At 41.5% G+C, this 25,896-nt stretch overlaps 1 protein-coding gene across 3 annotated transcripts in view; it reads left to right on the plus strand.

Moving 5' to 3' along the window:
• Nucleotides 1-25,896, plus strand: part of CHID1 (chitinase domain containing 1) — a 924,523-nt gene that overhangs the window by 552,009 nt on the left and 346,618 nt on the right. For 2 of the 3 annotated variants that reach the window (XM_077459791.1, XM_077459781.1), the window contains exon 11: nt 2,196-2,345. The exons of the other annotated variant lie outside the window; for it this stretch is intronic. In XM_077459791.1, the coding sequence (XP_077315917.1) occupies nt 2,196-2,345 (150 nt within the window). The remainder of the gene's footprint in view (nt 1-2,195; nt 2,346-25,896) is intronic. 3 annotated transcript variants of the gene reach the window in all.

Here is a 25,896-nt window from a genome sequence, read left to right on the forward strand (position 1 = left end):
TGCCATTCTTATTTTGAATTCACTACCTAGTTAGTCATTGACCTAGAACAAAGTATGCAGGATGGGCCTTCAGATTTTTCAAACTTCACTGGGTACATGCCATTTCAAGCTAAGCACCTTAGTAATTAAAGGATATAGGGGGCGTGGCTTGGTGCCGGGACGAGATGGCTGCCTTCTAAACCAGCTCCGTCCGCGGGAGTCCTCAAGCCTACTATTTAGCTGCCTACCTTTCGCTCACGATGGGGAAATCAAGGGGACAAGGCTCCCAGTCCCGCTCTAGATCCCCGAGGGGTTCCGACGCTCCGATCGGCCGCGGCATCCCGGAACTTTTTCGGCCCCGCTCACGCGAGGCCGAGGCCTCACTTCAGGCCTACGCAGAGGAGCCCTCTCCTGACAGGAGCCCGCCATCCACTGCGCGCTCGCACACAGCGGAAAGCCCGCCGGGCAGGAATACCCTTACCATGGCTGACCTCAGAGATGTGGCTGCGGACATCAAGAATTCGCTAACAGCGGTAATCACAGACCTCAGACGAGACATCCACGCCATGCACGCCCGAATGGCGGAAGTGGAGGAAACAACAGCCCGCCATGACACTGCCATATCACAGCTCCAGCACTCCTCCCTCTCCTATAATACACAGTTAAGGGATGTCAATCGGTACATGGAGGACCTTGACAACAGAGGACGCCGTCACAACATACGGGTAAGAGGCATCCCCGAATCTGTCGAGCAGGCACAACTGGCACAGGTCACCATTCAACTTTTTAATGATCTACTAGGCAGACCTTCGGAGTCACCTATTGAATATGAGAGACTGCACAGGGCCTTGAGACCCAGGGGCAGGGACACTGATCCCCCCAGGGATGTTGTATGTTGCCTAGTGAATTACAGAGTCAAAGAGGACATCCTGAAAAGAGCCAGGGACAGACGCCATCTCCTATACCAGGGTTCTGAGATCAACATTTTTCAGGACTTATCACCTGTAACCCTCCAGAATAGAAGGGACCTGCGCCCCCTGCTGGATGTCCTTCGCCGTAAAGGGGTCCAATATAAATGGAGGTTCCCATTTGGCCTCACTGCTACAGCGGCAGGTCGCACTGCAATCCTGAGGGTCCCTGAGGAATTGGCGAGGTTCTGCGACACACTTCAGATTCCGCTTGTCGATCTTCCAGATTGGTACAAGGCTTTCCGTCCTACCCAGCTCCAGAGAACCTCCTCAATGGATACCATTCCTGAAAGGGAGGAATTTCACATCAGAAGACGCAGATCATCTTCACCTAGGCCACTACCGCCAAGGAACCGGGAGGACAGATCGCATGCAAGTCCCACTGCATCCCCCGCTCACAGGCGAGCCAGACCAGACTGCCCCTGAGTCATTAATCCCATGTGATTTTTACATTGCTCTTTAACCTTTACAGGGGCTTTCACCTATTCGGCTACTGCTCCCCCCCCTCCCTTTTCAATTTATTTTATTTTATTTTATTTTATTTTTTCATTTATTTATTTATTTATTTTTATTTTTATTTTATTTTTTTTTTATTTTTTATCCCCCCCCCCCAGTGCAATCTTCTCACTTTTGGCCCTCACAGAAATATCCGTTTGCCTATGTCAGTTGACGGGCCTGAAACGTACATTCCTGCATGCCCTGAAGTTCTTCTGGACTCTAACTCTCTCCTGCCTAGTTCAGTGTGACTACGCTCTTATATGACTGTCCTAGCTATATCGGCAGAGTGAAGTCGCTTCTTTGATTCCCAATCCTGATCTGTTTCACCCCCACGCCCCCCCCCCTTCCCCCCCCCCTTTTTTTTTTTTTTTTTTTTTTATCTTCCCTTACGACAGAATAATCCACTATGTTAGCAGTTACTTAACTTGTTGTTTCTTATGTTTCCTTTCTTAAAGTGAGAAAAATTACGTATGTTCTTATTTGTATGGTGGGATACAGGTTTTGTTTGTTTTATTGATAAACATAGAAGAGCATAGTACTTTGGGGACACCCCCTGCTAGGTGTAGGTTATATTGCTTTATACTGTTATCTCACCTATCAGGCCTAATGTTGGTTAATCATTCTGACATGTCTTTGTTTTTACACTCGGATTGCCTCTGCCCTTGTCCCTTAGCCTCATGTCATTCTCCTGTGTTGTGCTCCGCCGGTACTTATTTTCTTTCTGTTCCCTCTGCCCTAACTTTTTTTTAGCAGGCTCCCTTGTGCCTTCATGGATATATCTGAGGACTCCCGTTGGACCGACCCCGATCAGGACTTGACCCGGACCACCCTCTACTCCCCCACTCGACGGACGGTACCTCCGACCGTTGACCACACCCGGATCTCCCGACTCCAGTCAGGGTAAGGTAGCCGGCTACCCAGCCCTCCGGTACTTACTGTTCCCTCTCCTCCCCTCCCCTCCTCCCCTTCTGCCTCCCCACACTCCTTGTTCCCCCCTTCTCCCCTGTAGGCCCGTCCCACCTCCTGCTTTTCCCCCCTTCCCCTTAATTTTGTTCTCTCCGGTCTCCTCCACACCACATAGAGGCCAGTAAGCCTTTATCTCCGCTATTCTGCCAACTGTTTAATTTGTTCCCTCTCTGTGACGCTATCACTGAGGTTTGAGACCCAATTTTGGTTGATTCACGCTACATTACCCATCCTTCCTTCTACACTATGCACGCCTCAAACACAGGTGCCCGCCCTGCTACTCTGAAAATAGTATCCCAAAACGTGAAAGGCCTTAACGTGCCTGAAAAACGCAGCCAAGTCCTGAGCCTGATGTCACAGCAAAAGGCAGACGTTATCTTTCTTCAAGAAACCCACTTCTGCACCAAACATATACCCAACCTTGTAAGTCGTAAATATCCCACGGTCTTTCACTCTACCAACCCTTTGGCAAAAACTAAGGGTGTCTCTATTCTTCTAGCAAAACATATACCTTGGCACTTGGAGGAATCCCTCATTGACCCAGAAGGGAGATAGGTTTTCCTAAAAGGACGCCTTCATAACATCCCTGTCACCTTGGCAAATATCTATAGCCCCAACATTGCTCAATTAAGCTTTTTTCGCTCAGTTACAGAACTCTTGACAAGCTTCGGGAAGGGGCTGCTCATCCTTGGTGGGGACTTTAATGTAACGCTACAACCTCTCCTAGACTCCTCATCAGGTACCTCATCCCTCCCCTATCGAAACTTGCGGCAAATTAGAACCCTATTACAAAACCTCACTTTGCATGACTCCTGGCGCACCCTACACCCCAACGACAAAGATTACACCTTCTTCTCGCCCCCACACAATAAGTACTCCCGTTTGGATTACCTATTTATTTCCCAGAGGGACCTTCCCCTCCTCAAAGCCGCCACGATTGATCCTCTTGTTATAGCTGACCACCACCCCATTTCGATTCTACTTACCCTTCCACACCAGAGACAGGCCACAAAGATCTGGCGTCTGGACGCCTCTCTACTCTCCTCGGAGGTTAACATTAACCTCATTAATTCTAGCCTGGCTCATTTTTTCCGTGAAAATGTAGACCCCTCGATCTCGCCTATAACGACCTGGGAAGCCCACAAATGCACGATACGGGGAAAGTTTCTTGAGCTTTCTGCTATCAGGAAAAAAGAAAACCAAGCTAAAACCTCGGAGTTGGTACAAAAAATCCATAGGCTTGAACGGTCCCATAAACAATCGCTAGCTCAAGATACCCTCCAAGATCTGACTGACACCAGAAAACTTCTTTTAGAGACATTAAACTATAAAGCCCGTCGTAAACTAGTCCTGAGCCAAAAGCTGTTCTACAAACAAAGTAATAAATGCGGTAGACTTCTAGCCCGTGCCTTACACACTAGAAAGGCCTCCACAAATGTACACACTATAACCGACTCGTCGGGAAAAGCTCATACTTCTTCGGAGAACATAGCTGCCCAGTTCGAACGCTATTACAGAGACCTGTATAATTTACCTTGTCCCTCTGCTTCTAGCTCTACAAAGAGACAAAGGGAGACCCTCATCTCCCAGTTTCTTGATCAATTTAGCCCCGATAAATTATACAGAGATCAGGCCTCTGAACTTGACAAATCCATCTCCGAATTGGAACTGAGACAGGCTATCGGACAATTGAAGCCGGGTAAGAGTCCAGGTCCTGACGGCTTCTCCGCCCCTTATTACAAGACCTTCACTGACGCCTTAGTAACTCCCTTTCTTAGTGCCTTTAACTCTCTAAACAATACGCCCACTCCATTCCATAGGCTTTTAGAAGCACATATAACGGTCATCCCCAAGCAAGGTAAAGATGCCTCCTCAGCTGCCAGTTATAGGCCTATTTCCCTCCTCAATTCGGACATAAAACTCTTTGCAAAGATCTTGGCTAACCGCCTACTCCCCTTCCTCCCCTCCCTGATAGGAAATTACCAAGTGGGCTTTGTCCCTGGTAGGGAAGCCAGGGACAATACTACCAAGGCCATTAATTTACACCACTGGCTTACGTCCCGAAATCAGAAGGGATTCTTCCTGTCCCTGGATGCGGAGAAGGCATTTGACAGGCTTGCCTGGGACTATCTGGAGGCGGTACTTCGTCACCTGGGATTACCTGAAAAAATGATCAATCTTATCATGTCCCTTTATTCAGTCCCGACTGCTAGCATAAGAGTTAATGGCCGCCTGTCAAATGCCTTCCCCATCCGCAACGGAACGAGACAGGGCTGTCCGCTTTCCCCCATCTTACTTATCCTGACACTAGAACCCCTGCTCAGACGTATTCAGACAAACGAAAATATTAAAGGAATCTCTGTGGCTGGGCGTACCCATAAATTAGCCGCATATGCAGATGACATCCTGCTTTTCCTCAGTGACCCTTTAGTAACGATCCCAAATCTACTAAAAGATTTCGAAACCTTCGGCCGTATCTCCAATCTCAAGATAAACTTCTCCAAGTCTAGCGCTCTGAACGTCACATTGCCTGATGTGTTAGTCTCCCAATGCCAAAGCTCATTCCCGTTCTCCTGGCAAAGAGAAGCTATAACATACCTGGGGATACAGCTTCCCACGCGCCTTAACGATCTCTTCGCTAGAAACTTTCTCCCCCTTTCTAGAACCATTGCCGAAGACTTACGGAAATGGGACAAATCCCACTTCTCGTGGTTTGGTCGTGCAGCAATTCTCAAAATGAATGTTCTCCCACGAGTTCTCTATCTTTTACAAACTATCCCCATCCAACTACCGCCCTCCTTCTTTCGACTCATTAAACGCCTAGCTACCCAATTTCTGTGGAAACACAAGAGCCCTAGGATCAGCTACTCCCAGCTCACGCTCCCCAAGAACGCAGGTGGAATCGGCCTCCCTGACCTCAAAAATTATTACTTGTCCTGCCATATGGTTAGAATAGTGGACTGGTCCACCCGCTTAGGGGATAAGGACTGGGTCCACATAGACGACTCACTCTCTGCCATACCCATCAAAAACGCCCCGTGGATCCCCTCAGCCAGCGTTTCCAAAATGTCTAAAGACCACCCCCTTGTAAGTGCTACTCTGACTAGCTTCAGGGAAGCGTGCCGTAAATTCAAGATATCCTCCACCCTGAGTCCTCTCACACCCATCCGACTCAACCCAGCCTTCCCCCCGGGAATGTCTAACAACTTTCTCAAAGAGTGCTGGGTGCACCAGGAAGTCCAGGCCCATCACTTTTTTAGCAATGGGGATCTGCTGGAATGTAGCGCCCTCCCTACCAAGGATGACTGCCCCCCCTGCCCTATGTGGACATACTTCCAAATTCGCCACTTCCTTAGATCGGAAAACGCAGATGGCAACTTGTCTAGGCGATTAACAGTATTTGAAAGTCTCTGCTCCCAAAACACTCCTCAACGACACTTAATCTCTATAATCTATTCCCTATTCTTTCAGTCCGCCTCTCCGAAGGACTGGAAAGCTTGTCAGGCCTGGGAAAAAGATTTGCAAATAGACCTCTCTGACGACGACTGGGATAGGATTTTGATTTACACACACAAAGGCTCGCTGAACGTCCACACTCAGGAAAATAACTTCAAACTTCTATCTAGATGGTACAGGTCGCCTGAACTGTTGCATAAATTCAATCTTGACGTCCCTAACAAATGTTGGAGATGCTTAAACGATGGGGGATCGCTCTTGCATATATGGTGGACTTGTCCCAAAATCCAAACATTTTGGACACGAGTCCATAGGATAGCTAGCACCATCACCAGTAGCACGATAGAATATACACCGGCTTGCATGCTTCTCCATCACTCCTCTGCCCCCACACGCCTTTACTTGAAATCACTGACTCTACACCTCCTTAACGCCGCCAAGCTCTGCATCCCTATCCATTGGGGCTCCCCCCACGTCCCCTCCATTAATGATTGGCTAAACAAAGTAGCAAAAATAGCAGAAATGGAGGAGCTCATCCACATTGCCCGTGACTCCCCACAGAAGTTTGCACGGACCTGGGATAAGTGGACACAGTTTCGGGATTATGGCTGCCTTTTTTCTTTGGATAACTCTCCTTATTGAGTACATTTCCAATCAACCCTTGTGTGTTTTGCCACATGACCTGGCGCTGGCCCAAGTAGGGCTAGTCCTCTTGTGTTTAGTTTTCCCTTGCTTTTCTGCGAGTCTCCCTCATTAGAAAGGAACCCAAGCGGACGATCGTATACACCTTTACAACGACGCTTGTTTGACACCCCTCCCCCCCCGCCCCTTTCCCCGCCCCTTCCCATCCCCCTGTCCCCCCCATACCTGCCCCTTTCACTTTTTCCCACATCTCCTGAAATCCCACTGACTCCCCCCCGGTGGGAAGTTAGCTCAGACACAGATGACCATGTTCATGGCCCGACTGACTGGTTCCAGTCAACTGCTTACCCATTTGTTTTGGCCCCACGTACCGTATTATCGCCCGACAGTTTTATCATTCCCCCCTTGCCCTCATCCATCGCCACGTTCCCCCAGGGACGTGACTACACCCGCAAACGATGGCAAACCCTGACAGTGTCCACTTTGAACTGTTTACGCTACAATCCCCGACCACCCGCAAGGGGTCCTACCGGGTAAACCTGCTCGATCCTTTAGCTTATGATTGATACTGTTCACGGTGTAAATCGCATTATATAATAAGAGGGGTTTGTAACCAATTGCAGTTCATGTTGTTATCTGTGTTCTTATTTTGCACTATGGTTTTCTTTCCTTTTGTATGGATACATTGTGTATCGACTGTTCTTATACTATTGGAAACTTCAATAAATTCTTTTTGGAAAAAAAAAAAAAAAAAAAAAAAAAAATAAAGGATATAAGATAATGTCAAGCCCATAGACTACAACTTTAAATAAAAATGTAAGCAGTGGCAACTTCCATGTCTCATCCCTCACCAGGTGACTTTAGCACCTTCTCTACCAGTCATAGCAGTAAAACCGATGCTAGTGAAGCAGTTATTCAAAGTGGATGTTTAAAAACAGCCTTTCTTTTCAGTTTGTGCACATGATTCCATTGTCATTATACAACAGAGATCATACGCTAAAGGCACAGAGCCAATACAGTACAATACTACTGTTTTCATTTGAGAGCTCACACACATACAATGAGAGCACTCAAACCGTATGGCAACCGTGATCTGCTGATGGTTTTTACCTGCAAAAAGATGTGCATTTATATATATTTTTTTGTAAAAGGTAAACTTATCCTTCAGGCCCTGATGAAGGGGAGAGTGACCCCTTGGACTCTTGGACGTTTTCTTAGTGCTCTCATTGTATGTGTGTGAACTCTCAACTCTGGGTCCATTCTCTTTTTCCTGATGGTGGTCCTGCTTTTTGGAGTGCTGTTGAACCAGAGCCAGTGTGCTCAGTGACAATTGCATTGACCCTTAGAAAATCATAATCCACCACCCTGTTTGTTCTTTTATTAGAGAGCTGGCACCTTCCTCTCTCAATGAAGGATTGATGCAGGTAACCAAGTTAGAGAAGAAAGGGGGTGCAGCAGAGAAAAGCTTTATTGGGGGAGTTGTTAAAGTTCCACTTCCCACCAATGTCATGGCATTGTTTTGTGAGAAGATTTAAGGTACCAGCAACCACGAATGGTTGCAGGATTGTTTTGATAAGGTTTTTTAAAATGGCACTTACCAGCATTGTCTATGGGATTGTTTTGGGAGGGTTTAAAATGCAGCTAACCATTAATGATTATATGATTGCTATAGGGAAGTGGGGTTTAAATGGTTTTGAGTGAGCCATGGATTCTAGCCATTGGACACATCGTAGTTTCAGTGCAATGCAAGTTTAGCCTCCAGGGTTGTTTTTTTTCCCCCACTAATAAAAGAATAATCACACTTGGCTTTAGTGGGCAACTTTTAAAGGCAAAGCACACCTTAAAGAATATGTTACCTCAACATTTCATATTCCTGATATGTGCCTGCTGTACCATATACTTGTATGAAAAAGTATCCTGTTCTCTTTGTGTTGCTTCCTTTGTGTGCAATACCTGGTGTCCCTACCAGTCCCACTGATTTAAAACTGACCACCCACACTAGGAATGAGAGCACAGCGTGCTCTCAAGGTCTTAATCAATGAATCGATTTGCTGGCTGTGCTGGGAATTCAGCCTGCTCTTCTCCAAAGATCAGACATGTGCTGACATAGCTAGTGCTATTATATGCTTAAGATACATATTTAAAAAACATATTTTCTTCATTTACATGAAGGTCATGTTATTATAATCCAGTACAGAGTTCCTCCTTACATCAGAGTCTACAGGGTTCCTCTGCAGGGAACACTGTGAACTCTCATGTAAAGGAGAACTGTGAGGACTCTGATGTAAGGGGGGATGCTGTGGACTCTGGTGTAAAGAGAAACACTCATGTAAGGGGGTCTCTGGTCAGCAGAGCCCCCATCCCTTATACAAGAGTCCACAGAGCTCCCCTTTACACCACAGTCTTCCCCCTTACATCACACATCGGGTAAATATAAGGAAAGGTGGGGGGCTGCTGATAATGCATTAAGGTAAAACAAAAATATTCAGCATTTAGAACTACTTTAAGTCTGTGTTCCTGGTTAGCTTGTAGAGTAATTTAATTGCAATGATTGAGAGTAACCAGTACAATACTGTAATGACACCAATTGGACTGCCCTACAATATTTCAGAAGATTGGGGGCATCCATTCCACCGGATGATTTGAGAGCCTACAATGTCTTGCAGGCATTTCTGCTCTCTCTAGAGCCTTGCATATATTTTAAAATGTGTGACTGAAGTGTTTGGAGATCAAGGGAGGAAATATTAATGATCAAAGTTTGAAAGTAATGTAATACTAGACAGTATTAAGTAATAGAAATGCACCTGAACTATGGTTAAATTGAATGTGAAAATACATTTAGATGATTAAACCTATTAAGTTAAATTTGATTAGACTGCTGCTGCAATGTAGGTGCTGTGTACCCTGTAGTATGAATCCAATAAATATTACAGCTGCCCTAATATAAACTCATAAAACACAGTTTTATGCTCCTATACAGTTCATAAAGTCCAAAAATATCAACTGTGTTCAAACAAGTTGTGACAAAAAGGGCTTTGTGCTTATTCCGTGTAAATAGGTGACTTCTGTTCCCGTGAGGCATTACACAGACATGGTCCCCCTACTCAACAACGTTAGCTGTGTGACAGGCACTGCTCTTATAAAAAGTCTCCTTGCTTCCTCCTTCACTTTTCCAAAAAACAGTGTATGGCAGGAATATGCAATTAGCAGACCTCCAGCTATTGCAGAACTACTATGAGGCATAGCAAGACTCTGACAGCCACAAGCATGACACCTAGAGGCAGAGGCATGATGGTCCTTGTAGTTTTGTAACAGCCCGAGGTCCCCTAATTGCATATCCCTGGTGTATGGTATTCCCATATATATATAGGGTATAGATCTATAGTCTCACTTTGACCTCCTCCTCTCCTCCAATATAGATCCTGATTTGGTCATCAGTTAAATCATGTCATGTAGGAAAGGTTGAGAAAAATATCCATGGTCTAATATATTTTTATTTTATTTTATTAAAACGTAATTGCATTTACATTGGCATAGAACCATAAAAGCAGGATAAAATTCCAAATGGCCACCAGAGCGTGTGGGTCGGCTGTGTATATCGCCACTGACTTTCCTTACTTTCCTTACTTGTACTTGGCGTACATTTCGCCCCACTGGGCATCTTCAGAAGCTCTGAAGCTTCCCAGCTTTCCAGTGTCAGCTAGTGTCAGATTGCCTATCACAATCCCACTATTAGTCGCTGATCATTGCCATTACTAGTATATAAAAAATCAATAAATAAAAATTCCAGTATCTATACCAGACCTTATAACTTTCATGCAAAACAAATAATATACACTTATTGGGATTTTGTTTTACCAAAGACATGTAACAGAATATATTTTAGCCTAAATTCATGAAGAAATTAGATTTTTTAATTATTTTATTGGATATGTTTTATAGCAGAGTAAAGTAAAGTAAAAAATATGGTTTTCAAAATGTTCTGTCTTTTTTCATTTACCTTATATCGCAAAAAATATCCGAGTAGTGATCAAATACCACCAAAAGAAAACTCTATTTCTGTGAAAAAGCTCAGTGCCGAATAACAAAAAATGCTTTGGTCATGAAGGGGGTAAAATCTTCCAGAGGTCAAGTAGTTAAACAGGTTGGGTAAAGAGGTGACCCATACAAAATAAAAAGCACTGTTCCAAGCCCCATAGTGTTATCCTGGTGAATATAACGACTGCTGGATGCCAGCTCCCAGAGGGCCTCGTCCAGCCGCTTGTCTCATCCCAAGTCACACCCCTCTAACTTGATTTACACTCTCATGGTCTTAATCGATTAGAGGGTAAAACGTGTTAGAGAGGCTTAGCTTGGTAGAATACAAGCTGGAGCCAATTGGTCCACATTTTCTTAGACAGATTTGTCTCCTAGTGTGCGCTTCCATATTTATTTTTGCTAGATTGGGTAAAAAGGAGGTTGGAACAGTAATATATAATAGATCATCTGTAAAGAGGGCTCACTTGTGGGGCTTAGCGTTACCCAATAGCTGTGTTTCAAAAGCTGTGTTCAATAAAAGGGATGAAAAAGGGCACACCTGTCTTGTGCTTGTCCGGATAAGGATAGGATCAGATTTCTTTTTAGTTCCATATAGGTTTTATTTTCGACATAGAATACAGAAAGACAAAAACATGCTCACAGTCACATGACACATGTGGTCATTAAACTGATGTCACAATCTAAGTAGCTTTTAGAAGGTAAACATGCCAAGTATAGCACATATAAACAATGAAAAAAAGTACACCATTGCTTCTGATATGTCAAATGTACAGCATTAGCGTGAGTACATCCCAGAAGATAACAAACAATAAAAATAAAAGGTTGTCGGTCTGATAGTAAGGATGTTCACATGAAGGATGTGTGGGTTGCACAAGAAAATGTATGGTATATAAAGGGTGCGATGGGTTTTAAAAAAATAAGATAACCAAATCTTTAAAGAGAGAGTGAACTTCCTTAACTTGGCTATCTCTGGGAATATTCACCCATGGCAAGGGGAGCACAGAGGAAAAAGATCAAAGAGAAACAAAAATACGACAGAAGGCGATGAACAAAAAAAGGAGGGGGGGGGGGTTATTTGGGAGAAGGGAGGAGGCATCTCAGAATTTTCTAACATAAACACAGCTCTCAGCGGGAGAGTGTATTAATGGATACATTGGGGATTTAAGGGATGGGGACATGAACAGGACAATTGTTGAGGTTGCACAAGTGGCAGACATTGTGGCTTTATATTGAGCAGAGGTTTGGTATTGGAACCAACAAGCCCATTTTTTAATGAAGAGCGAAAGACTGTGAAATGAGACATGGATAGGTTCTGCACTACTTTATTTAATCACACAAACCATTCCTTTAAAGGCGGCACCCAATGCTGATGCCAATGTATGGGGGTGAAAATTTGGGCTGCATGTGCATGGCAAGGGACTTTTGATATGCGTCTTTTTAATGACCGAAGAATGGTGGAGAAGGTATTGCTCTATCCCCAGATCCTGTTTTCAACTCTGGGAGATGAGAGTGACAGCTTAGAATAAACATCCATGAAAAAATAATCCATCAATAGCAGAAATTAGGTGGCATGGTTGGGATTTGGAGATACGTTTCTTAAAGGATGTGAGAAGTCTTCTATAATTAATTTACATTTTTGGATCATTTAAACAGTGGTGAGCTTGCAAATAGGCCTAAAGGAGAAACAGGGGTATGTAGAGCAAATCAAAGAGGTCCGCTCTTTTTCTCAAAAAAACACCCTTGGTGAAGCACATTTATATATTTTTACCATCATGGATGCCATGGGAATGGACTATAAAGGGCGCAGCAAGGTTAGAAATGTGGGTCTAAAGTTCCATCTAGCTAGAATGTGAAACAAATATGGAGAAAAGAGAAGATATTTTTGGGGCTATGGACTTTTTAGGCCTAAATTGTAAACAATTGAATAATTAAAACATTTTATTTACAAAATTATTACAAAAACAACAGTCAGTACATAAAAGAAATATCAGATATCCACATCAATAGTTCTTCAATTGTGTTATCACTTAATTCTATTATACAAACTCTCATAATCGTGGAGCATCCATGTGATTATCCAGAGGAAAAATATACAAAATAATCCAACACTAGTGAGACATCAATGAGGATTGAGTGGCGTTGTTATACTCTAGGCTCGGCATGTTTTGCGTCTCTCAAAGCTTCTTCCGGAGCTTAATGTAACTGATGAACAAAATGGGGTATCGCAGAGAACTATTCAATAAATACACAACGGTTTGACGAGGATCCACTAATAAATGTATAGAGCTTTTGTATAAGAAGCCAAACCTCAAAAATGGAGGGGGAGTTAGTAAATTTGTATTCAGAGGTACCCGGAGGTGGATTTCAACGGGTAACCACCGAAACCAAATCTCAATGAGCCACAGAAATGAAGGATGTACTTAAACCAAATCCTAACCAGCCAGGTATAAGTATACACAGAGTCCAGAATGTGATGTGTGGTGCCAGAGATAGAGCTGATCTCCTAGGGACCGCAAGCCGTTAGTGTCTAAGTCGTCAGTATCCGATCCGAATGTCCTGCATGGACATACACGTCAGGACATTCGGAGTCCAGTGACAGCTTCCTTGTCTTGTACCCAAGACAAGTTTAGAGTGGGATCCAAACAAACGTGAGCTCATCCCTAGTTGTAAGTCCCAATAGGCCTATAACAAACATTAACCCTCTGAAAGAATAGATACATTTGAGATGGATATGTTTTGCTAGGGTTGGTGGGGGGGACCTTTAATAATGCAGTTCTAATGGTAGTGATAGGTTCTGACTGCCTTAACTTATAATAAGCTATCCGATTCAGGATTACTGTAACCAGAAAGTAAAAGCTGGACTGGCTGGTATGGGTTAGTATATTTTGTATGTTTCTCTTTATTTTGTTTTAATTAAACATAAAGTGTACCTCTAGCCAAAACTTTTTATAGTTTTGAATGGAGTTGTGATAGGTTAAAACCTCAGTTTTTACTGCTCTCTCTGGTCCCCTTGGGGCTGGAAAGAGGAGATAATTTCAGATTGCAGACTTTTGCTGGCATGCATTTTTTTTTACTTAGAATTTTCTATTGTATTTAGAAGTACTTTTCTAATGTGCCACATATGCTTGATGTCCTTTCTGTTTTCAGTTCACGTTAAAGTGAATACAAATTACAATTGTTTTGAGCAAATATCTATTAAATAGTCATTTTCTTCTGTATTATAAAATCAAATAATAAAAAAAAATTATTTGGTAATTCCACACATACTATAATCCTGTTGAAAATTATTTAACTTTTTTTCTGATAGCTGTTGATATGAAATACATTGATATTTTCCCTCACCTGTTAATGTAAAAAGACCTGGCCAGAAGCTTTGAGAATGAGACAAATATTAATTTTCACAAAGTCTGCTGCTTCAGTTTTTATGATGGCAATTTGCATATACTTCAGAATGTTATAAAGAGTGATCAGATGAATTGCAATTTTTTTGCAAAGTCCCGCTCTGCCATGAAAATGATCTTAATCCCGAAAAAGAAATTTCCACTGCATTTCAGCCCTGCCACAAAAGGGCCATCTGACATCTCAGTGATTCTCTCTTTAACACAGGTGTCAGTGTTGAGGAGGATAAGGCTGGAAATCACTCTGTAATGCTGATTGAGTTAGAATAACAGACTGGAAGCTTTAAATTGAGGGTGTTGCTCGAAATCATTGCTCTGTTAACCATGGTTACCTGTAAAGAAACACACCATGAAGAACTTCAGGGAGAAAGGTTGAATTAGTGTGAGGAAGGCTTCAGGGCGTCAAAAAAAGTCCAGCAAGTGCCAGAGCCATCTCGTACAGTTGATTCAGCTGTGGGATCTGGGCACCACCAGTGCAGAGCTTCCAAAGGAATAGCAGCAGGTAGGTGTGAGTGCATCTGCAAGCACAGTGAGGTGAAGACTTTTGGAGGATGGCCTGGTGTCAATTGGGGCAGCAAAAAAGGCAGGAAAAAAATCAGGGACAAACTAATATTGTGCAAAAAGTACAGGGATTGGACTGCTGAGGACTGGGATAATTTTCTCTGATGAATCCCCTTTCTGATTGTTTGGAGCATCCAGAAAAAAAAACCTCGTCCAGAAATGAAAAGGTGTGCGCTACCATCAGTCCTGTGTCATGCCAACAGTAAAACATCCTGTGACCATTCATGTGTGGGGTTGCTTCTTAGCCAAGGAAGTGGGCTCACTCACAATTTTGCCTAAGAACACAGCCATGAATGAAGAATGGTACAAAAACATCCTCCGAGAGCAACTTCTCACAACCACCCAAGAACAGTTTGGTGAACAATGCCTTTTCCAGCATGATGGAGCACCTTGCCATAAGGCAAAAGTGATAACTAAGTGGCTTGGGGAGAAAAACATCAAAATGTTGGGTCCATACCAGGAAACTTCCCAGACCTTAATCCCATAGAGAACTTGTGGTCAATCCTCAAGAGGCTGGTGAACAAAAAAACCCCCACAAATGCTGACAAACTCCAAGCACTCATTATGCAAGAATGGGCTTCTATCAGTCAGGATGTGGCCCGGAAGTTTATTGACAGCATGCCAGGGGAATTGCAGAGGTCTGAAAAAAGAAGGGTCAACACTGAAAATATTGACTCTGCATAACTTAATGTATTTGTCAATAAAAGCATTTGATACTTATGAAATGCTTGTAATTATACTTCAGTATACCAAAGTTACATCTGACAAAAAGATCTAAAAACACTAAAGCAGCAGACATTGTGAAAATGTTTAGTAAGAGGCATGGCTTTTAAAGTTGTTGTTTTTTTGTCACAAATTTTGGGAAAAAATAAGAGAAAAAAAAAGAAAAAAGGCTGGTGAAAGTATGTAAAAGCAAAAAATATATAATTTAAATGTTTTGTTTAAAATTACACACTGTTACCAGAGCAATACAGTGTTACCATAACTATACTGTGTGTTTTTTTTTTTTTTTTTTTTTTTTTTTTTACATAATATGATTGTTGGATTTCACTGGTATAATCAACCATTTTTGCTGAATGAAACTGATTTATTCAGTGTGTTTTGTTGTGACACAGCTAATCACATGTAAAAACACAAAACACCCATATCACAGGATATTACCACCTTCATGCTTTACCATAGGAATGGTGTTATTTGGATAGTAAGCTATATTGGATTTCCGCTAGACATACCGTTTGCTGTTGAGGCCAAAAAATTCTATTTTAGTCATATCTGACCATAACACCTTTTTCCATGTCACCTCAGTGCATTTTGCAAAAGCTCAGTTGTGACTGCATGTGGCTTTTTTCTTGTAAGAATTTGTAATATTGTTGTCACATGCACACAATGACCACGCTTTGTCAGTTTGCTCCCGCCTCTGATGCCTGCTGCCTCATCACCCCAGTACCGTTTTTTTTATAGCTGACGGTCAGCTCTCTTGTAATAGCAGTCAGAGTGGCTCTCATCTCATCCCACCAGGAGACCCCAGCTACTAGCCGGCACATATGCCAGGTAGTCAAAGAACCATACAAAGCCGGAATAGATTTTGATTGGGTCTCCGCTATGGTAACTCGAAAGCGATGACATGACATCTCTTCCGGTTCACCTGGCTGTCAACACTGCCATTTTTTGCTAATTGGAAGTATTCAAAAATGCTGATCTGCAAATGGGGGGATTTGGGGTCTTATATACCACAGAACCCATCATAAAGAGTAACTGTCACATGCCTATTGCTGTCACAAAATGTTTACATTCCTTGTGATAGCAATAAAACTGTTAGAAAAATAAATAAATTGAAAGCAACAGAGTAAAAAAAAAAGTAAAGTGCCCCTGTCCTCCCCTGTGCTAGTGTGCAAAGGTGAACGCATGCGTCGGTCTGGCACGCACGCAAACATCGCTTGTCAGATCATAGCCAGTAATTCTACAACTAGACCTTCTCTGTAGATATAAAATGATAATCTGTAAAGGCTTTTAAAGTGTTGCTTATGGATAGTAAAATTGACATTGTTTGCGCACGCCAGCACAATGAGAACAATTTTAAAGAGTGACATGTTTGGTATTTATTTGCTTGGTGTGATAACATCATTTATATTTTACAAAAAATTGGGTTATGTAATGTGATTTTTGCATTTACCGGTAAATTAAAAAAGTGTTTTTTTTCCCCAAAAAATTACATTTGAAAAAACGCTGCTTATGCAGTGACATAAAAAAATTGCAAAACTCACCAATTTATACTCTATATTCTTTTATTCTCTTTCTGTTTTTCCTTTTTTTTCCCCATATTTTTATCAGAGTATTTCAGTGTACTATTCAAGGGGGGAATACTTTTTTTTTTTTTTTTTTACACTTTTATTGCTGTTACAATGATTATCATTGTAACGGCAATGTTTTGTACTGTCATGAACAGGTTACATTCATAACAGCTGTGATTACTAGTGATCTGTAATTGGCTACAGCTAATCCCAGGTACCATGTGATAGCTGTGGGCCAATCACAGAATCAGAATACTGAGCAAAACTATTATGAATGAAACCCATTCATAGCATTTGTGTTGACACTGTGATCATGTGATTGCATGGCGTTCACATGACATCCTAGTCGCGCAAAGCAGCTGGTTATCGCCATCCACACTCCGTGGCGTCTATTGATTCCTTGGGTCAGCTGATCCTGGAAGTGACGCACTGCACACCCCAGGGAGCATGCCAGTGCACATGTGCTGGGCAACGCACAGGTACATTGCCTGGCCTGGAGCTGTTGCCTGCCGCAGTAAAAATACTGTGGGCGAGCGGAGAGTGGTTAAAATAATAACAGTACCATCATCCACATATAGAAAGAGAAGCGAAAGGGTAAATTTAACCAGGTGTGTTTAGTACCACTTTAAGTATACTACCGTTTATTGGAATAATGTAAGTGTTGGTCTGTAAATGTGCTGTCAGTCCTTGTTTGAAAGAAAGTCTTTCAGATATGCAATTTATAAAGATTAGACACATTTCACTGATAACGAACAACAAGAAAAAATATAGGTCAGTGAAAAGACTGCCACGCTAATCTCTTGTTAATTTCATTTGAATTACCCATGCACTGACATGGCGGACAATGTATAAGGAACCTTGCACTCCTGAGGTGTGAGGTTAGGTCAGAACACATAGAGATTTACTGTACATCATTTTGCACTATCTACACTTGAGAAACCATTGTCACATCACCATCACTTCTAACATGGAGAATGTGAAGGAGGAATAAAATCTCAAGAGACCTTTTTTCTATTTCCACTGTGTTATCAGCCAGGTATTTATCTGGCATATTGCAGTGCTGCAATTCTATTGATCACAGCTCGCTCTGTTGCTTTCTTCTGTTTCATGATGACAAGCAGCAAATCTCTACCACTAATCTCTTCTTATTGCATCGGGCAACTATCTCTCATTGTCCCAGACATTCACATCACCGTTATTATGCTTTGTACTGACTTAACAGGCCCCCCAATTTTACATCCAAATCGTTATGAATAATGATAATAGCTTTATCTTTTTCCACAAAGTCATCATAATGGCTTTTAAATCATAAATATAAATCAGGTTTTCAGTCCAGGTGAGAACCGTTTATTGCTATGGTAAATTATTTAGTGGTATGGTGCTGTAAATCTGAAATTAACCATGACTGCCTGCTGCTGTGTAGATTTCTCTATAGGTAACAGCTGTTTTCCAGTCTCTTGATTCATCTTACCATGCTTTGCATTCAGGCAGGTTATAACCCAATTTTTGGTGCAGCTTTCCATGTCATCCTTCTCCTGCCTGCTCATTGGACAATGCATGAGCATCACCTAATTTCTCAGTGAGTAGTCTATGAACATAGAATGCTATAAAGCATGTCCAGGAAATAATGGCGTAATCTATTATTGAAAACAGATCAACCGGTACATGCCATGGTAATTCAATCCCAATCTGTATAAACTAAAAGCTACTTTAGTGAGGCAGTTTCTAGTTTTAACACAAGGGCTTATGTTTGCGGTTTTTGGTCAGTTTGGTAGCTTAGCATTGCTCTGGGTTTTAAAAGCTGCTATCAACGCTACTGATGAACACAGATGGACTGACTGTCAAAGCCCAGCTCTCTGCACATTACTCTGGATAGAGCTACTCTTCCATTGTAATGTTTTGTGTTGGACTGTCAGTTTTACAGCCAGCCATGCTCTGCATTTAAGATGCTGCTTCTGCAGTGTTTCAAAACCACCCTGAGACCAAGATGTTAAAGTGGAAGTAAAGTCCACTTTTTAACCTACAGGTAATCCTATAATAAGGCTTACCTTTAGGTAGAGTGACTATCTCCTCAATTTGCACTGTTTAGGAGATATTTATATGGGATGCAGCCGATGATGTCACTGGCACATGTGCTCTGAAGGGAAGGCATGTATGTGCCGCACCTTCAGAGCTCCATGCCGAGGGTCCTGCGTGCATGCGCAAAAGTGACATCGTTGCTTCAGTCACTCATACAGCTGGAGCCTGCAAACCCAGAAAGAAGGCTGGTTGAAGATGGATGTGCTGGGCAGCCGTAACAGTGCTGTGCTGGAGGGCTCCATGTGCAGGTATGTCTGTCATAATGTTCTAGTATGTAGTGCACACTAGTACATTAAATATTAAACAAGCAGGGGGCTCCTTTTTTTAAATTTTTGTGGTGGTTTACTACTGCTTTAAAATGACAATCAAGTCCCACTGATTATATTAACAAAGGAACAATGACAATTGCCCCTAATACCTTGTACACACGGTTGGACATTCCGACAACAAAATCCATTGGATTTTTTCAGACAGATTTTGTGCCAAACTTGTCTTGCATACACACGGGTGGACAAAGTTGTCGGAAAATCAGATCGTTCTTAACGAGGTGATGTAGAACATGTACGTCGGGACTATAAATGGGCCAGTAGCCAATAGCTGTGGTCCCTTAATTTATTCTGAGCATGCGTGGCACTTTGTATTGTGTACACATGATGGGAATTTAAACAATCTGATTTTGTTGTCGGAAAATTTTAGCTCCTGCTCTCAAACTTTGTGTGTCGGAAATTCCAACTGAAAAAGTCAGATGGAGCCCACACACGATTGAATTTTCCGACAACACGATCCAATCTCACATTTTCCGTCAGAAAGTCCGACCGTGTGTACAGGGCATAATATACAACCATCTCTCTGTCTTTGTGTAATCTATGGGGCTTGGCTGGCAAAAGTTTGAAAGCTGTGTTCACTCTATATCACCATCTACCTGACAATGTCTTCTGTATAAAGAAAGTCAGTAAGTTCCACAGGATAGGGTGAGTTGAATTTTAGCAATTCTGTAACCGAACAGAGCAAAGTATAGGTCTTACACCACTGGTGTATGGAATGCCCCTAGAAGTTGCACTGGGACACAAATCAAAGCAAGACGGGTTCTGGATCATGTGATTGCTGTGAAAGCCAATCACATCGGCTGTGTGGTCTCCCAGGCAGTAGAGCCAACGTAAAGGCCACTGGGAGGTGGCATGATATGGTTAATTTGTTAAGGTTTTTTCTTCTGCAATGTCTATTTTGCTAAACTAAGAAAAATGAAAAATAACAAGCTTGTCCATTGCAGAAAAGAATATAACATATGTTAAAGCAGAGTTCCACCGTTTTTTTTCGTTTATTAAAAGTCAGCAGCTACAAAAAGTGTAGCTGATGACTTTTAATAGACAGACACTCACCTGTTCCATGGTCCAGCGATGCGGCCGCCTGGAGCCTCGCTCCTCTCCCCCCTCCTCTCCATGGAGCCGTCATAGCAACTGCGGGCATTGTTCGTGTGTGAGTCGCGCTGTGCTGCGATCTGCTTTTGGCCAGGCAATCTTGCAGGGAGGAAGGAAGGGGCCATCTAGGGGGAGAGGAGGAGTCACCTAGGCGGTGGAGAAGCGGAAGGAGGAAGTGGGACAAGAAGTCCCTCTAAAAATAAGATACCCACTACCCCCCTCCAATGTGGCATGTAAGGGGGTGAGGAATGCTTAAAGTGGAAGTTCCACTTTTGGGTGGAATGCCACTTTAACACACAGCACCAAGACACTAAGGTGTGAATAGGCCCTGTATGTCACATGCACTGCTTAATGAATATGCCCCTATGCTTGTAGAGTCACATATTTCAAACCCAACTCTAAAATCAGCTAATACCTAAATTGTTTGTGTGTGTAATGCCAGAAAACCAGGATAATGAAAATATTGTATGAAACCCTATAGTAATACATTTTACTAAAGTTAAATAAAAAAAGTTTTATATTGAAATTGCTCCAAGCAGACACAGTGCAATAAGATGTAACTAAACAAAAATGCTAGTAAACTTTCCAAAGTGCAAATGTAAATTGTATTTTTTAAGGACCTAGGTAATCTATTACTAGAGTATTGGAGGGTAACTCAGAATAGCTTCATGCATATTGTAGCAATCAGCCACTTCTTTTGGACCTGCTATCTTCTCATCACACTGGTGGCTATCTTGGGTAGCTCAATGCTTATTATAAGCTGTGACTAACTCTGGCTAACACTTTGGTGTTGGTGATCTCAGACAACGCTTAACAGCAGTATTTTATCATTTTGTAGGTTTGTAATAGAACAAGAAAATGAATATTGCTTTTTTTCTAACCTGTAATTTTGCAAGTGGTTGTTTGATCTCCAGGTGTAAGTAAGAAGGCTCTGTGAGATGTACAGCTAACTTGTATATTATGTGTTCCTCAAATGCACCAGGGACTCGCATGGTTCTATATTTTCCTTTGGGAACCAAAAGCGCTTTCTTTTGCCCTTAGCTAAGATGTATGTTATTGTATCTAAAATGTGATGTGTGGAATGGTGAGGTCAGGCAGGTCAAGCTGACTTGAGTTCACAGTCATGTTGAGTCTCTTGTTGAAATTTTATTGAGTTAAGTAATCTTTCTTCTTAAGTCGTTTCTGGTGGTCTTTCTCTCTTTTTGCTTGGCTAATTAAAATTATTTTATTGTAAGAGGCACTCAAGGGAGATAGCCGAGGATTGGAAATCATTCTTGGAAATTATTTCTGTTACCTTATCTGTTTGAAGTTTGATACTACAAGCCTGGAACCAGTTAGAAATTATTCTCTTTGTATTACTGCACTAGAATGACTAGTCATTTACTTGTAATCCCAGTATTTAACATGACCATCATATGGATTTTTTGTTGAATTATATTAATAATAGTCTAATAATTAGTATTGGCCAATGAAAGATTTACCGTATGTACTGTATAGCACACCCAGGGGACATTTTGTGGGTTTGTTAGGATTTATATAGACACTGGGAGAGATCAGATTTTAGTACCCTATTTTGAATATTAAGTAAAAACCAGTGCAAAATAAAGTTACTAATAACCGCCAATTAGACTTCAGTTTATTCAAGTCGGACTTGTGATAAAGCAGTTATGCTATGACTAGTGCCACTACAGAGGAAGCTGTTATTGGACCTTAACAGCCTAAAACACAGTTTGTATACAACATGCTCGTGTCACTTTTTGTATATCTAAACCAAAAAACAAAGTGTAATACATTGCAGCCCTTCTAAACCTTAGATGTGATGGCTGGATTAATTTTCTTTTTTCAAGCTTAGTACAGTTTCTGCAAGCACATAAAAATACCCAATGATTCTGCCAGAAATCCAATGGCCTTGTATCTTTCTGTGCACTAAAAGAATACAAATGCAGCCACATCTAAGGACTAGGAAGCTGCAATATATTATACTTTTGTCTTTGGTTTTAAATATGCTTTAAACTTGATTGAAGTCTAACATTACACTGCAGTTATGCCAGTAACACTTCACAGCAGCCATTTAATGCCCTAACACATTTTTCTGTTCAGGTTTACCAGTGTGACCATATGTGACCATATACTTGTCAAATCCTGTCCCATGGCAGCATTCAGCACATTCTTATGTGAAAAAACACAATAAAGTGTTTGTAGTACTAAAGACTATAAAGATGGTGTTTATATGACAAAACTGTGTAAGAGATATAGAAACTAACAATCTTAAATAGAATTAAAGCCCATTCCAAGCAAAGCCCTTCCTCCTCTGATCCACCCACCAACTTTGCAAATACCTTAGGATTTTTTTTTTTCTTCTATCTGCTAAACTTCACCCCCAGTGTCCTTTTATTGGTGCTTTTTCCAGGACTGGTGATCCAGTGTCACAGTCTGTGCCCACATTGACTGGTTGCCTCTTTGTGACATCATTATGCTGCTCAGTCTTTTGGAGCCTGGGTGGACCCTGTGGCTGAGCAGACAAAAGAAAGAAGATGGAATACTCAAGACCTAGAGTGTCATGTGATGGATTTAGGTTCTGTATGTAAAAGGGCATTTAGCGTTAGATTTTTTTTAAAGTAACATGGCGATTAGGTGGTAGTGGGAGTGTTAAAGCCCAGATTTTAGCTTTAAATCTCCTTCCACATGGGTGGTCAGGGGATGGTAAAAAGAGGTGGTTGAAGCACCGAAATACACAACCAGGGTGCCAAGAGACTTAAGAAGATGCACAAAAAATATTTAATAAAATACATTTTTTTACTCAAAAGCAGTATTTTTTTTTTTTTACACATTTGAAATCTTAGGACATTTTTCCAAATAGATATGCATAGATGTTAATAGTTACACGAGTCATTACATGACTAGAATCTCAATGCACTTCGCGAGACAGCACTCGATTCCTCAGGAGAAATATGCTTAAATATCTGGAAGCAGACCATAGCTTGTTAGTTGGGGAAACAAAAGACCTCCATAAAAAAGGGCACTGTAGCCAAAAAGGGGGTAAATACTTCCAGGAAAATCTTGGTGAGAATAGTGACCAGTGATGAAGTGGGCAAAAGCTCTTAAATAATTTGAAGTGATGGAGTTAATGAAAGTTTAAATACTATGAGAATGCTATGTGTGTGAACTATGGGGGCACGCAGCACAACACATGAGCACTTCATGCTGCACGTGCATGCATGCATGCACAAGTGGGGACAGGGTGTGACGCCGATCTCAAGCCTGGAAGTGGAAGGGGGCGCAGGAATCAGCAGCCATTCAGGGACACCCAGACAAATATGCAAGAAAAAACAACCAATGGGGGAAAAATGAACTAAACAGTGGCACAAACCAAAAACCCAACCAAGGAGGGTGACTGCTGAACTAGCGGGATCACAACTCTCAGATAATGGACCGTAAGAGGACCAAAGGCAAAAGAACAAAAACATAGCTCGGAAATAAATCCAGAAACATAGTCTCTACTTCATAACACGATTATATAAACAAAGGTAACCAAGTAAACATCCAGACAAAACAAATAAAGAGAAATGTATTACATAAATATTACAACTGTAAAAAAAGGGTTTAAATGAGGTGGAGTTATTCAGCCCAGTGGGGGAATAGCCTTGAGCGAATGAATCCACCTCATTTCTCAAGAACCACATTTCTCCCTATGTAGGAGTACGGATCCCCAATTTAAATATCATAGGTGGGTTGAACCACCCACCTACAAGCGTACATGGTGCTGCTTGACTAAGTAAGCATTGCTGCAGACACAATGCAGCAATTTTAATGCAACATGTCAAATTTCACTGGTGGCTCTACCTGTCAAATGCTTCCATGTAAGTGAATGAGACTGTCCTGCTACTACTGAAAACACTGCTGCTAGTGTAAAAGGAACCTTAAAGCAAACAGCTGCTTTTACATTCACATAGGAAAGTAAGTCTACATTCCTGTAAGCAGTGTTAATTTCGTAGACAAAAATATTTTCATTGACTAAATTAACACTATTTTAGTTGACTAAAATACAACTAAAACTTAAACAATTCAGATGATTAAAATATGACTAAAACGAAAATGGAATTTTTGACAAAATACTAAAATACGACTAAACCTAATAGGCAATTTAGTAAAAAGTTTATGACTAAATCCAAATTTGACATCAAAATAACATTGCACTACCACATAAGAATAAATAGGGGGCATCTGCTGAGCTGCTGAAAGAAAAACAATTTAAGAAAAAGGATTTTCTTTTTTTTATTAATATTTTTTGTTAATATTATTAATATGGTAATACAGTATATTCAAGTAATATATGCAATGACATCACAGCCAACAGTTAATTAACTAAACCCATTTGATTTTTAGTCAAATAAAATGTACTGGAAATTTTAGTCATCCAAAATACGACTAAAACGGAAACAATTCAGGTGAATAAAATACAACAAAAACTGCATTTTAGTCAAAAGACTATGACCATTTACGGACTGCCCGCTGTCATTATACAGCGGCTCTTTAAAGTGGAATATCGTTGTTATGGCAGCAGCTAGCTGCCATAACCCCATTATCCACTTCTTCAGCGGGTGGTCTGCTTTCAGATAAAAGTGGTCTCAGATTCACCGCAAGATCACTTTTATCGGTGGTGGAAGAGGACCCCTCCTGCCACTTCTCCAGTGTCCTCCGCCGGCAGAGGCGATTGGGTCCTTTCAACTGCTTGGCATGGAGCTGAGTGAAGGAAAGATGGCCCCCTACCGGCACCATACCATTGCAGGGCAGAAGTCAAAACATCACTTCCGCTCATAGCTATTAAAGGGACTTTTTTTTTAAGCAACATTTATTTTTTTATTGCATTTTTTGACCCCAGATCTCATATTTAAGAGGTCCTGTCATGCTTTTTTTTTCTATTGCAAGGAATGTTTACAAAGAACGGTGTAAAAGTAAAATAAGAAAAAAAACTAAAAATTTTTAACGCACCTCATCCCGATGAGCAGAAGTGAACGCATACGTGAATAGCGCCTGCATATGAAAACGGTGTTCAAACCACACATGTGAGGTATCACCGCGATCGTTAGAGCCAGAGCAATAATTCTAATCCTGATCTGTAACTCATAACATGCAACCTGTAGATTTTTTTGAAGTGTCGCCTATGGAGATTTTTAAGGGTAAAATTTCCATTCCATGAGCAGACGCCATTTTGAAGTGTTATGTTGGGTATCAATTTACTCGGCGTAACATCATCTTTCACAATATAAAAAAAAAATTGGGCTAACTTTACCGTTGTGTTATTTTTCAGTTCAAAAAAGTGTTTTTTTTCCCAAAAAAGTGCACTTGTAAGACCACTGCGCAAATATGGTGTGACAGAAAGTATTGCAACAACCGCCATTTTATTCTCTAGGGTGTTAGAAAAAATATATATATAATGTTTGGGGGTTCTAAGTAATTTTCTAGCAAAAAAAATAATTTTAACTTGTAAACCACAAGTTTGAAAAATAAGGCCGATCCTTAATTGGTTAAACTAAATCGAAATTTGACGTCAAAATGAACCCTGCCTGTAAGACCCCAACCCCAGCACTACAGGTAACAT

This window comes from Lithobates pipiens, unplaced genomic scaffold (genome assembly GCF_037356315.1).
Source record: "Lithobates pipiens isolate NorthernLeopardFrog02 unplaced genomic scaffold, aLitPip1_a1.2 Scaffold_10, whole genome shotgun sequence".
In the NCBI taxonomy this organism is placed as follows: Eukaryota; Metazoa; Chordata; class Amphibia; order Anura; family Ranidae; genus Lithobates; species Lithobates pipiens.